The sequence below is a fragment of the Lupinus angustifolius genome, chromosome LG15, assembly GCF_001865875.1.
Source record: "Lupinus angustifolius cultivar Tanjil chromosome LG15, LupAngTanjil_v1.0, whole genome shotgun sequence".
In the NCBI taxonomy this organism is placed as follows: Eukaryota; Viridiplantae; Streptophyta; class Magnoliopsida; order Fabales; family Fabaceae; genus Lupinus; species Lupinus angustifolius.
This window is the reverse complement of record NC_032023.1, coordinates 607282-622035: the sequence shown is the minus strand read 5'-3', so window position 1 is coordinate 622035 and position 14754 is coordinate 607282. Positions and strand designations below refer to the sequence as shown.

Sequence of the window (14754 nt, the reverse complement as noted above, 5' to 3'; positions counted from 1 at the left end):
GAAAATTTTCTTGCCACATTTTCTTGGTAATTTGTATTTTCATTCAAAAGCTGGTATAATAACAAGAAAAAAAGATTTATACACTGACAGTATAAGAGTTTTTTACACTGTCATTGCACCATCCACTATTCAAAAAAAGAAAGTAATCCAAATGAATAGTGGATGATACATTGACTGTGTATATATCTTTATATTGTCAGTGCATAGATTTAACACTCCAATAAGGCACAAATGAACAGGTTTTTGTTTCCACCATTTTCAACACCCTTCCCCCTATAATTAGCGTGCTTACAATTTCATCCACGCTGAGTTGTATATTTTTTATATGATCCCAGGTTGGGAATAATGTAATAGAAAATTTTGTGGAAGAGGAATAAGTATAGATATGTGTCAATAACACCAATATAAATTTATAAATACTCTTTGGTTAAAGTCATCTCTCTTGGTTACCCTTTTTCTAAAAGGGGATATTAATAACTTCTTCAGGCAATATATAATTTAATCAATTGAAACATATTGAATGGAATAAATACAATTACATCTTTATCTATACAAATTCAAATGATATTCTTAGCCCTGATGAGCTAAATACCTAAAACTCTAAAAGAGATGAATAATATTGGGAAACTAAGTACACTGGTAGATTGTAACTAAATCAAAAAAACCAAATGAAAATGTCATTAAAGCACTATGGTGCAGAGCACAATTGTTTAAATAGAGTTTCAGGCTTTCACCCTATTAGCTTGTGCAGAGTGAGTGATATATAAACTGATTACAAGGGTACTAATAATTAGATTAACACCTTCCTTTGAATGAGTTAGTGAGCCCCTCTTAAGAGTAATTTCATCATATGCATACTTGTAGTAGAAGAAAGCTAAGTAGGGTTCTCACCATAACTTAGATTTCGAGAAAACTTATGATTCCGTGGATTGGTGTTTCCTGAGAATTAAACTGTTGACGACGTGAGAAGTGAACTAGGTGCTTGACTTCAATTTAAAAAAACACTACTATAATGTTTTACTTTATTTCGCTCAAAAAAATGAACAAAATATTACTCAAATTTAATTATATGTAATTACAAATTATGTAACTGTTTTCATATAAAAATATACATTCATATATAATTATAAAGTATATTTTATATCATTCAGTTGGACTGGATAATTTAGCAGGTTAAACCTAATATAATACATCTTTCGGTTTAATATCTTATTTAATTTAATTCACTAACATAGTTGGTTTAGTAGGTTTAGTAGTATAAGATTATACTTAATCTCCAGATAGAATAACATTTTAAATATTTAAATCTTGGGAGCGATATTTATTAACAAGTCACACCCAAAACGAATTATTTCTTTACTCATGAAATGATATACCTTAGTTATAAAAAAATACAGTAAATTCACGTACTTGTACGGCATTGACATCATTTTCCCAAAAACAAATTAGAGATTTTATCATCTACTTACGTGCATAATGTAGAGTCTGAGTGTTCTTTAATTTTTTCAAATTGGGTGATAAGCAATTCTAGATTTCTGATAGTGCAATAGCTTAATTAGAGTAACATGAGAGACTTTTATATTGCAATTTTAGTCATTGTTTTGTAATAGATGCTTAATGATTATTATTTGGTAATCAAATCTCATAAATTTAATAACATGATGGATTAATTAGATACGTGCAAAATTTCAAGTTGTAGACTTTTATTTATTTTTATATTTTAATATGACTCTTACATATCTGGATGTGATGCTTGTCTTTATAATGACTCTTACATATCTGGATCTGAATCCTGAATAAATATAGAAAAAATGTATATTTTGACAGTATAAGAATTTTATATACTATTATTATATTATTATTCATGTTTAATTATAATCGGCTCCTCATGAAAGTAATATGAATGAATAGTAAATATTATATTGATTGTATATAAATTTTTATGCTAATAGCACATAAATATCACACTCATAAATATATATTTTTGAATTGAGTCATTATTCTTATCAGGTGCTATAAGATTAGGATGAAATTATTTAAAAAACAACAAAATTGCCAACAAATTATACACGCCAAATACCTTATTGATCAGATTACCCCGTGTCATTAATTATAGAGTGTAAATAATTTCTATACAATGTAAAAATTTATACATAATTAATAAATTAATATTCCATTTATTATTTATTTGTATTATTTTTTGAAAATATAATAATCATTAAATATAAATGATGAATGACACAATAACAATATATAACTCAATGCTTATATAGTTTTCTATATACTTCACCATACATGTAGATAAGGAAGATATACCAACCATGATAACTACTTCAAGTAGTCAACGCTGAGTTGGCACCAATTATGAGGAAATATTAGAGAAAAATTAGAAGTGATATATATTATTGCTAAAACCTAGGTGTATAAGTTTGTTGTAATCAAATAAAAGGATAAGAGACTATCGTATTTAGGTAAACTTGCTAACTCAGCCTTTCAATATCAAATTACTAATTCAAGTTGATTTTCAAAAGGTTTTCCAAAGTTGTTGGTTTGATTCAGAATTTTAAATAATAAAAAGTGTTAGAATTCAGATGTGGGATTGAGTTAGTATTCGTATTAATAAATCGACAAACAATAGAATAAATATAGTTTCACACACTACTAGATGTCAAATGCACTAAGAACTAATGCTTTACTTTACTTAGCAACTCATGAAAATGCCTAAACCTTAAACACAAGAATAACGATTATGGCACACATGCATACATGTCTAGTAAGTAGTAACTATGCAAATGAGTTGAGATTAATGCACACCTTCAATTGTGCAAGCTGTCAATTTATTGGTCTATACTAATATTTTATCAAAGTTAGATCTATGTCTAGTAACTAACTTGATAAAATTATGATTTATGAACCATCAACTGTGTCTCTATGTCTAGTAATACACACTGTCAAGTTTGAGAGTTTCCAATGCAAATACGAATCTATGTGTAACAAACATATGAGCAAAGACATTTGTTGCGACAAACATGCAACTACTTCTAGTTTTATGTATAAATGATGAATTATTTGTTTTTCATTATATCAGACTATGCATTTCGTCAAACACTTAGTAGGCATTAAAAGTGCAAAAAGAGTAATTCATAAAATCATATAAATTTCATTCATAAATCAAATCCAAAATACATCAATGAATACAAAAATCAATCTCAGCTAAGAAGCAATCTAATTACATATTTTCACACATAACTTGATAAAATTGGAATTCGGAACTTGAGTTCATGGAGAAGTGTCAACTCCTCCTTGAACATCAATAATCCTCACTATTCCTACTTCCTAGCCATTACATCATTTCCCAACAAGGGAGTACTTAGCTACTCATGTTGATACAATGCAAGCAAGATAAGGTCCATACATAACTCATAGGATGGTAGAACCATTCACAAATGAGCATAGATTAACTCATAAAGTGCTTGCACTTAGTTATCATGATCTAAGTAATATAAACTCCCTAAAACTACGAAAGTATGTATTACAATTCAATATTACAAAGTGTATATCAAATGGTTCGAGTTGGAAGTCCTTAAATAATATTTTGTTGTTGTTTTCGATGCTCAACGCATCTCCTGTGTGCTCAGTGCACCTCCGGAGTGACTATTCAGCACATCAACTTGTGTTGGGCGCACCTTCGAGCGCTCAGTGCACTGCGTTCAGCGCCGGTGTGCGCTCAACGCTAACCACAAAGTAGCCAAATGTTGATTTTCGCTGGTATGTGTGCTTAGCGCAAAAACCATCAAGAACAACATATCAAATTTTAGCCCGATCCAACAGTAAACGGATGATTTATCGTGATTTTCCTCCAACATGCCATGGCTAAATTCTTGTTTTTGTTTAACACTTGTCTTTTTCCCATAATTCCTCTGGATTAAGCCTACGAAATACTTTAGAAGTGAGACTTGGTCATTTAAACAAACTTTAATCGTGTATTAATATAATTATATTCATTTGAGTTGATTAAATAATTAAAATGCCGTAAAAAGAATGTATAAAATATGATTATTTGGATACTTTCAAAAATATATTCAATCATGTTTAAGTTAGTTTGGACATACCACTAGCTCTATAAATCATCTTGCACATGGACATGGTTATTCTAGTTTAATTATAAACGTTGAGTTCAAGTCTATATTATATTTATGGTGTTACCATTTAGTCAATACTATTTTGATTATACAAAAAATAAGATGGAATAAACAAAGAAAATAAGGTATACAAAAGTGTGGATTAGCAAAGTTAATCAAATAGAATATAGTCCAATAATTAAGCTTATAAAAACATTAGGAAAAACTCTTAAATCTAAATAGTCATAATTTTAATAGTCAGATGAGATAATTTATCTCCTTATAAGAGGAGACAATTTATGCTCATATTGTTATTTGAACTATTTTATTGGCCCTACTTAGTTGAAAACTATTTATTTTTATACACTTATATTTTGAGTAAATATGAAATGTATCATTGAAAATATACCTTCAGCAAGTCAAAATGGTTTTCTATAGACTAATCATTTTAGTATTTTTATTAACATATTTAAGTAATTAATTATCTACCATTTGTGCCTAATATTGCTAGCATCAAAATTAGTAAATGTTTTGAATTATAAATAGAGTGAAATATTTATATATTATCAGTATAAATATTTACATATAGTCAATACATTATTCATTATTCACTTGTTATATACAACATTGTAAAATTTGATACGGATATCAAATCGGAAGATGTTACATATTAAGTTTAACCGGTTAAACTATTCATTCGAATCGATGATATCATATATAATTAATAATTATTTATAAATACAAATTTTTATATAATTAGAAAGAAGAGAGATTCACTTACTCCAAGAATAATATTTTTAAACTTACTACCATATCCTAGCCATCAATTCTAGGAAAATGCAATTTTTTCAATTAGTGAGTAAATATAAATTATTAGATGTTCATAAAATTGATGGTTAAGATGGGGAGTAAGTTTAAAAAACTTACTCTTAGAATAAGTGAATCCTCACTCAATTAGAAATTATGTATAATTATATTATATTGAAGTACTCTCCATTTTTTAGACTGGAATAAAACAAAATATTAGAGTATTGTCTGTTTTTTTTTATTAAGTTTAAGTAAATTGTCCGGTTCACTTCCGAGTTATTTCAATTTAGCCAAATTTTATACGATTGGATCAGAATTTTCTCAATTTCAAAGCAATCAAACTTTCATTTTATTAACATTATAAATCAAAGTCATTTTCAAATCTAATTACGGATTTCACTCATTCTCACCATGTTGATTACATCATGTGTGGATACATGGATAAATTGAAGTTGATATATATGTGCATGGTTGGAATATGACTCTGATTCAGAATCTCAACAGTTGTCAGCTACTAACTTTTCACACAATTAGATATAATACAAAATATACTCATATATCTTTATAAAAGAAATGTGAAATCTATAAATATCGTGTAAAAATTTATATATAATTAATATATTAGTTATTATTATTCGTATTAGCAGTCATTTTGTATTTATTGTTCTTATTTTATGGTATTAAATATTTTTGTTAACTATTCAATTTTTATATAATTCATTTTAAAAAATTAGAATATATTTTTATATTGGGTTTACTTTATGCTATAATTGTTTTTTCATTTATTATAATATCCAATTTAAAGTGAGATGGTAGTTATTATGTTCATGGTAGGATTCAATGGTTTTATTGTAGAAATTAAAAAATATTAAAGACAAAATAGATAGGAAATTGAAAGTTAGTCTATGGTAGTAATTACATGATATTTTTATTTTATATAGTATATATATAATTATATTTTAAAGTTAATGATAATTAAATATAAATTATGAATTACACAATTATAAAATAAAAAGAATTAGCGTGTTAATCCATTTTTTCTTTATAAAAGTAACTATTATATACTCATATTTATATGAAAGTTAATGTGCTTTTTTTGTAAATTAATTATTGATTAAAAAAAACACATGATCTCATTACATGTTCTTTTCATATATGAGTAAGAAAATTATAAAGTAATGTATTAAGAGAATTTATATTTTTATACATGAGGTTTGCCCTCACCCATTGAATGAATTTGTGTGTTATTTCCATGATTAAGTATTCACTTTTAAAGTTTAAGATGGAGATAGAAAATATCTAAGCATGTCAATATCGACATAATTTTATTCGAAAAGAAGGTACCAAAAGAGCTTAAAGATAATTTTATCAAACCGATCACCGTAAATATATTATTCACTATTTTACTGTTTATGTTTATATGTGAAATTAGATATACATATATTATAACATTAATGTGTTATAAATAATTTTATTTATACTATTTGTTAAAACAAAATATATGATTTGATTGTGCACTATATTCTAGAAGTATAAACAAACATATTCATATTTTTTTCTTCAACAATAACATTTTAGGAAAAGATGTTAAAATGGTAGGAGCGATGAACAATCTTGATAAAACAAGAAAGAATAAGAAAATCACTTATTAATGAATATTGAATTGAGTATTGAATGGATACAATAAAATCATTTTATAAAAGGAAGAAAAAACTAACTACCATAACATCTAAACTAACTAACCCATTGTACTACTGCGAACTAATAATTTGAGCTAGAACCAACCCAACAATACAATATCTCATATTGATATACATTATTATTCACATTTATACAATATATTTCAATAAAAGTTAAGTCAAGTACACACCAGTTTTTTATTTGAAATAAAAACCGGTCAATATGATCGGTGTAATTTAAACGAAAGTCGATTTGTATGATCATTTTTTATCAATTTTGATCTATATTAATTAATATAATTGTGTAACCAATATAATTTCTATACTTTATCAGTACAGAGACGACAATTTTCCTGATTTTCCAGTTAAACCGATCCATATTATCCAATTTTTATAATATGGATTGGGACTGATGCTTGAATACAGAATCCAAAATAAATTAGTCAAATTTCCAGATGGGTGACAATCGTGTACTTTTCTTGGTGGCTAGATTTCTTCATATCCTAAATAAATTCAACTTGGTTTTTTGTTACAATTTCCATTCAACCCTCATATAAAATCACGTTGTAACTTGGTCATTTTATCATTATCATAATCATCATAGTATATAGAGCTGAATAAATATCAAACAAGAATCTAAATGGCCATTAATTAGCATATTCGCCACCTTTTTATCATAATAAAAAATTGATAAGTTTATTTTCTTCTAAAATTTAATAAAGGTGACAGAAAAGAGGCATAATACAATGGATTTAGACAACTGTCCAATTTTCATCCCTAATTTTTTGAACCTAAATTTTAGTGTTGTTGTTTTTTTGTATCTTTATATTAATTGTGTTAAAATAATTATATAATTATAATAAAGGTGAAATGACAAAACAAAAATTCTTCGAACGACATTTGTTAGGAAGGACAGTCTCATGAAATATCCTTAATTATACCAAACAATTTTTTTTATAATCATGTGAACTAACTTTTATTATTAACATATATCAGCACATCTCATTAATCAAATTGTTTCACATACCGTACACATGACATCATAAATAATTAATTCTGATAAGGTTGTTAGGGGTCCACAAAGGAAATATTCCTGCAAACATGGCCAGAACTTGGGAAAAGAGGGAACATTGTAAAAGAAGTAATTGAATTTGTTTTTTTTATTACTAAATGTTATCATTGTCGGAATTTGTGATTATCTTTCTAATAAGTATTGTTATCATCAACGTATCATTCCAACAATGCCATACTATTCTATTTATGTGGGGATTTATTATGTAGTTGAAAACAAAAACAAGAGAAAACAAATTAGACTTGATAAGGAGGAGGAAAAGATCAGCACCAAATTGAAAACGGAATTGACATTTAGGATATTATGACATGGGAATATATCCATCCTTAATATAAATATATATTAAATACATTTAATTACTTAACTTATTAACTTATATTATGAGTTTAATATTTATATATCATAGACGATTTAGAAGCATTTTGTATTGTTAGTATAACTTTTAACCTCTATCATTCATGTCTTAACATTCTTAAAAGTAAAATAATATAAATGAAACTTTAGTGTATAAAAAAGTTTAGACATTAAACTCTTGTATTGTTTCTACACGATCCTAAAATCTTTTATTACAACTTTTTGTGTGCGAAGAATATAGGAAATAAGAGGTTATATTCCTTAGATTCGTATTACATGGGTCTCTCAATAAAACCATATTTGGAATTTCTCGTGCTTTGCAGGTTACATAAAATCCTAATTTATTATTGGAAGTTTACATAAAATCCTAATTTGTCCTTAGTTAATCTTTGGATATTTGTGAATTTTAATTTGTAGCAAATGTTATATACATAATCTACATTTAAGCTAACCCATATGCCAAATCATATCATTAGTTTTAAGGTCAGTCTGCGAGTTAGTTTTTGGACCATAAATATATCAGAGAATATAAAGATTTGAAAGTCATAAATACATAACGTTATGACTCTCAAGTTTCATATTTCTTTTCTTTCCATTCTCAAATAAAACTCGCAAATAGATTCTTAGACAAAGATGACATAATTGTAGGATTACATCAAAGGTGAGAGACCACTCAATATCCTCAACAAATTATTTATCTAGTAGTGACAGAAAGAAATAAAAAAGGAAGAAAATAACCATGAGGAGAAAGAAATCATAATATAATATTGTTCGAGATAAGGAAGAAATATATAAAGAATAAGAGTATATTATAGAGAATAAAATGAGATAAAAGGTTGAAAATCTTGCATTTTCATCATAGTCAAACTTAGAGATGTGAAATATTAAATAAAATATTATAATCGTTATTGTTAAAGAGTTCACTTTCCGTACTCAATCATCCATAAAGGATTAGACAGTAAACGTTGTTGCTTTCAAATTCACATTATATTTTTTCTGTCTTTTTAATCCATAGCCAAATGTAAGCGTCAACTTCATATTACTGCCTAGCCATTGAATAAGGAAAAGTCAATTTTGATTTTAAATGTTAAACAAGTTGATCTCAAAATTTATCAACTTATTGTTTGAGTTAATATAAATATTTATATATAGATTAAAGTATCTCCAATATTTGTTCTTAACTTATTCTTATGAAAATAATAATATTCTTCATATGTTATATACTGTAATATTCTTATTTTATAATGAAAAAGGTAGACGTTTCGTTAAGATTGATGTAGATTGTCAGATCGAAATAAGAATAAGAATAATATTTATGATTGTAAGAAAAGGATAAATATTATTCAATGCAGAATTTTAATAAATTATAAAATAATGTATAGGTCCAAATAAAAATGAAAATGTCATTTACCGTTGGAGATGGTCTTATTCATCTTCATTTATATTATTCTTTTTTGAGAATACGATGATAAAAAATGAATAATAGTCTAATAAGTTAAATTTTTTTATATAATATCAATCCATACATTTTTTTCATATTTTTTCTCTTATAAAATATATTTCCATGAGTTAATTTACAAATCAATTTCTCAAAAAATCAAAGATATGCAATCAAATCAACACAACCCAATGAAAACAAACATTCATAGATATTCTTATTATAGCATTTAAAAACCACATTACATTAACACACTCATAACCATAACCATAAATTAAAATGGATAAACCCATATTAAGTTCCAAACAAACTCAAACTCAAACCAAAATAAAATAAAACCAAACACCACACTATCAACAAAAGGGTCTCACATCTCTCTAGCCACCTATGACACACTGCCACGTGTCGCCAAATGCCACGTGTACACCCTCTTTATTTATTTCTGAAAAAAACCAAACCCAAACTATAACGAGTTTTTATATTGCCAAGAGTAAACCGGGAACCGATTTCCCAACCCGGTTCGAGACACTGCTTTCCCAAACCGAAGTGAACCGAACCGAGTTAGAAACTGCGGGAACAATTTCTGAACCGGAATCGGAATCGGAATCAGAATCAAATTGAGAATTTCCTATTCGAGTAACGGTAAGTGCAGTGTTGAAATACTCCCTAACCTGAGTTATTATCCCATCCGCTACAGTCCACGCGTGCACCCACGCGATGTTACGGTTACCGTCACAGCCTTCAACGATAACGGTGTTACCGAATGAGACAATGGCCTGAGGAACGAAACGGAAATCGTTGACGGAGTTAGCTTCGCCGGTGAGAATGTGCATCAAGAATTGATGAGAGGGAGGACCATGGAACCACCACTCGAGATCTGAAGCGAGGATTTTCGAAACGGTTTCGGAATCGGAAGAGTTTAAGGCGTCATATAGAGTGAGAACCAGATTCTGATTCTTGGAATCAGCTTCTTCTGAAGAGTTAGCCAGATCTTTGGGGAAAATAAGTGATTCTGTAGAAAAAAGTGATTTTGGAAATGGTGATAAAGCTTTGGTTACGAGATAAGGAGGGAAGTGGGGTTTTTATAGGGAGGGAGGATTATGTAGGGTATGATCTGGTGCGGTTGGTTGTAGTTGGAGTTTATTGTGTCCACCAATTGTTATGAGGGGTATTGGTTGTTGATGACGTGGTGGTTGTTGATTGGTCGAGGTTTAAAAGTAGGAGCATGTTAAACAAGGAAAGGATCGAGGGGTGCGTGTCTTTTCGTTTGCGTGTCACCTTTTTAGGCTCATTTTGCTTCACTTTTCTAATTTTGATATAATTAATGGTATTGTTTTGTCGAAAAAGTACATGTTTTTTTGTAATAAATGTTCGTTATAAGAATTGAATTTTTAACTTTTTAAATTTATTTAAAAATCTAATAATATCTCTTACATCATTAAATCGAAAGTCTTGTTTTCTTTAATTTTACCGTAAATGAGAAGGCACTATAGGAAAATATGAGTTTGTTTTAATGTGAGTATAATAAGGAATTAAAGAATATAAGAAAATAATATAGGACTGGTCTGTTTGCGTGCCTTAAGACAGTAACGTCTACATGTTACATCTCTCTGCTTATAAAAGACTGATTTATTGATAACCAAAAAAAGAGTGATTTATTTGCTTTATCTATTTGATTTTTTTGTGAGAAAAAATATATGAGAAAACAATAAGATAGAAGCCAAAATGCATTTTTGGTATCTTATTGTGAATTGGTTTTTGAAGAAATAAGTAAAGTGTTTGAAAGTCGTATTTTATAGTTCACTAGTTTTTATTTTCTTCCATTTATCTAAAAAAATCAACTCATAAATATATGAGTAATTTGGTGAAATTAGTCACCTTTGTTTAGATTTGGTGAAATCATTTCCCATGTTGCAACACATGTCCCTTTAGGCTAGTAATAAAGGACCACAATCAATAAAACATATAACATACTAAAGGTGGTAAAATTGTATCACAAAAGTCTAATTTCACCAAATTGTCTAACCATGTTATCCAAAAGTGCATTTAAACCTAAAATAAAAGAAAGCTAATAAAAAGGAAAAATGGTAAGAAACTGAGGTGTCATTAAAGGATTGAAATTCTCTTATGTACTTCTTACCCCAAAAAAATACACAAAATTTACATAAGGAAGAATATTATAATAAATGAATTAGTTTGCATCAAAAGCATAAATGCATGTTAGAGAAACTTTACCACACATTTAAGTGTTTTCTGAAAAAAAAAAAAGGAAAGAAAATGAGTAAAAAGAAAAATATCTACTATCTACATATAAATTATTTGAGATAAGGAAAAGATAAAAGTTGATACTCTAAAAATTTGACATGTATTACTTATAATGTCCTTTTCATAAACGATTTAATATGTATACAGTGTAAGTGATTGTACACTGTCAGCAAATCCCCACAATTCATATGTTAGCTAAAATTAACTTTTACAAATCAATGGTGAATGATATACTGAAAGTGTAAAAAAAAATTACACTATTAGTGTATAGATTTTAAACTCTTTCATAAATTGTATAGTCGAACCACTAGCTTTTCTTACTAACTAAATAACATTGTAGACCGTTTCTTTTCTTCAAAATTAAGACTATTTCTTTCCTTCAAATTTCAGATAATTTCTTTTCGACAAATTTCGGATAATTTCTTTTCGACAAATTTCAATTATCCATAGTTGATCATAAAGTTCTATTGATATTTTATTGATATGCTTGACTTAATTGACTCACATTTTTAGGATTCAATATATATCAGTCTTAAACAGTAATACTCATATCCAGTGCTTCCAAAAATAAGTTGAGATATTATTACTTTCAGCGTAAGGAAAGAAGTAATTGTAGTGCATGTTTTATTTATTCATATTTATCAAAACATTAATTAGAGATTAATAAAAATCTCACTAATATTTCACATAACAAAACATACTGGATTGAATAAGGCAAAACAAATTTAAGCACAAATTGCAAGTTTTTTATACTATAATGATTGTTCATATTTATCATTATAATTAGTTTTTAAATATAAATAATACAAATAAATAAATGATAGATTATATAATAATCTACATATAAATATTTATATTAATAGTATATAAATATTACATTGTTTAATAATTCGTGTGACGATTGAACCAAGCACTTCCCTGTGATTCCTATTACAATCTGATGATATTGGACTACATTGTTCACATTCATGACTACGATCTACATCTTTATCCGATTATGCATTTTATCATATATTTAATATAATTATTTTTCTGGAATAGGATCATAGTTTTAATTTGTGAAATTATAAAACGAACGAGTAAATCAATTTATTTGTTTTTTTTTTCCTTTTTTAAAGGTCTATAAACTTTATTGCAAAATAAGCCAAACAAGTTTAGTTTTAAAGAAGTATAAATTAAAAAAAAAAGTTAATTATACTAATATCCTGAGTTTTAGTCAAATTATACAAACCATCATCCACTTTCTACACTTATAAAAAAAACCCTATAATTTATATATATATACATTACATTCGTTCATTATGAGAAATAAGTGTAATCTTTAAACAAAAAAGAGTGATAAATATAATAAGTTAAACATGATATAATATATTGTGGAAACAAATCCAAATAGTATAAAAGTAAATACTTTTCATTATTTTTTGTTCATTACAATATAGTATAAGAACAATTTAAATAATATTTCATTAGATTATTGATGCATTTTGTAATGAACCATAATAATGAAAATATATTGACTCATAAACTATTTAGACTTGTGCCACAATATATCATACTTTTTTAACTTAATTACCATTATCATCATTTTTATTTAAAAAATCACACTAATTTCTTATACAATGATAATATATGTATATAAAATAGGGGGGAAATTGTACCAAATAAACACTACCCTAACTCTCCCATCTCCCTCCAAGTGTTTCCTTATGGCATGGCTGCTCAATGCACATGTCATTGCATATCAATCATAATGCATCAACACCACTTTCAAATAGGCATTACATGTCTTTAATAGTGTCTCATTCCATATCTTAAACTAATCACGTATTGACACGTGAATACAAAAATTAAAAATAAAAAGTAATAAAAAATAATACTCGTATTGATTTGAGATAGAGAATAAGACACGATTTAGAACATATAATCTCTCTCCATCATTATGTACTTCCAAGAAGAGTAGCCAAAATTATTAATTGATAAAAATAATTAGAGTTAAGGATGGCTCCACATTCAAAGATCAGGACATGTCACAAGGTTTAATGAGCCCTACATGAGATTTATATATTAGACCTTTTATCAATATATCGAGTGTTCAATTAAATAATAATAAAGATGAATAATTGATAATGTAATAACTGTGTATAAAATGTTTCATTCAAACTACATAAATAATACATTCTAACTAAATTTAAAATGTTATAAAGCCTTTTGCCCATAACCACAAAAGTCTCATTGGATTAGCAAGTATTTTTTCCGATTAATAAAAACAATATTGTTGTTAGAGATAATCACACAATTATTTCATATCCATATACAAAGAAAAATCAAAATCGGATATGAATGATTATTTCGTTATCATACACTTGTTAATAAATAGATAATTTTTTAATAATAGAAAGCGACAGAAATGGGGAGGTACCTCTTAACAATATAACAATATATACTATCTACCACATTTTATATTTCTTTAAGAGTGAAAGACCCTTCTACTCTTTAGTCAATTTTATTTGTAACATATGAGAAAAAATGTATCTTTTTATAGACAAATGTTATTATGTTAGTATTTTATGGTAAGTGAAATTTGACCCGTTAATCTCCTTATCATGTCATTTTTTAAACCATCTACTCTTATCATTTGACTACCTTAACTCCTGTGAGGAAAAATGTATTCATTGATATTATATGAGTTTTATATATTGTCATCGTATCATCCATCATTTATATTTAATAATCATTAACTCTTCAAAAATGAATGATGAATAATGTATTAACTGTATATAAATTTTTACCATGACAATGTATATATATTACACTTTTAAAATATTATAAAAAGTTGAACTAGTCCTTAAAAATAAATCTAGAATATTGGTCAAATTTGTCTTTATGATATTCTATTTAATAATAAATGAGAATGAATCAACTTCCTCTAGATGTAAGTTAAAAAATCTATCTCATGTTCTAACGATTAAGATCTTTTCACTAATTTAAATCATGTGATAATGTTTGATGGTTTTCAGG

General features: G+C 27.0%; 1 protein-coding gene across 1 annotated transcript; it reads right to left on the bottom strand.

Annotated features, from left to right (window-relative positions):
- Positions 9664-10553, bottom strand: LOC109327621 (wound-induced protein 1-like; the record flags this gene model as incomplete). Its single annotated transcript, XM_019560796.1, has 1 exon — positions 9664-10553. A coding segment is annotated over one exon (606 nt), but the record flags the coding sequence as incomplete, so codon positions are not given.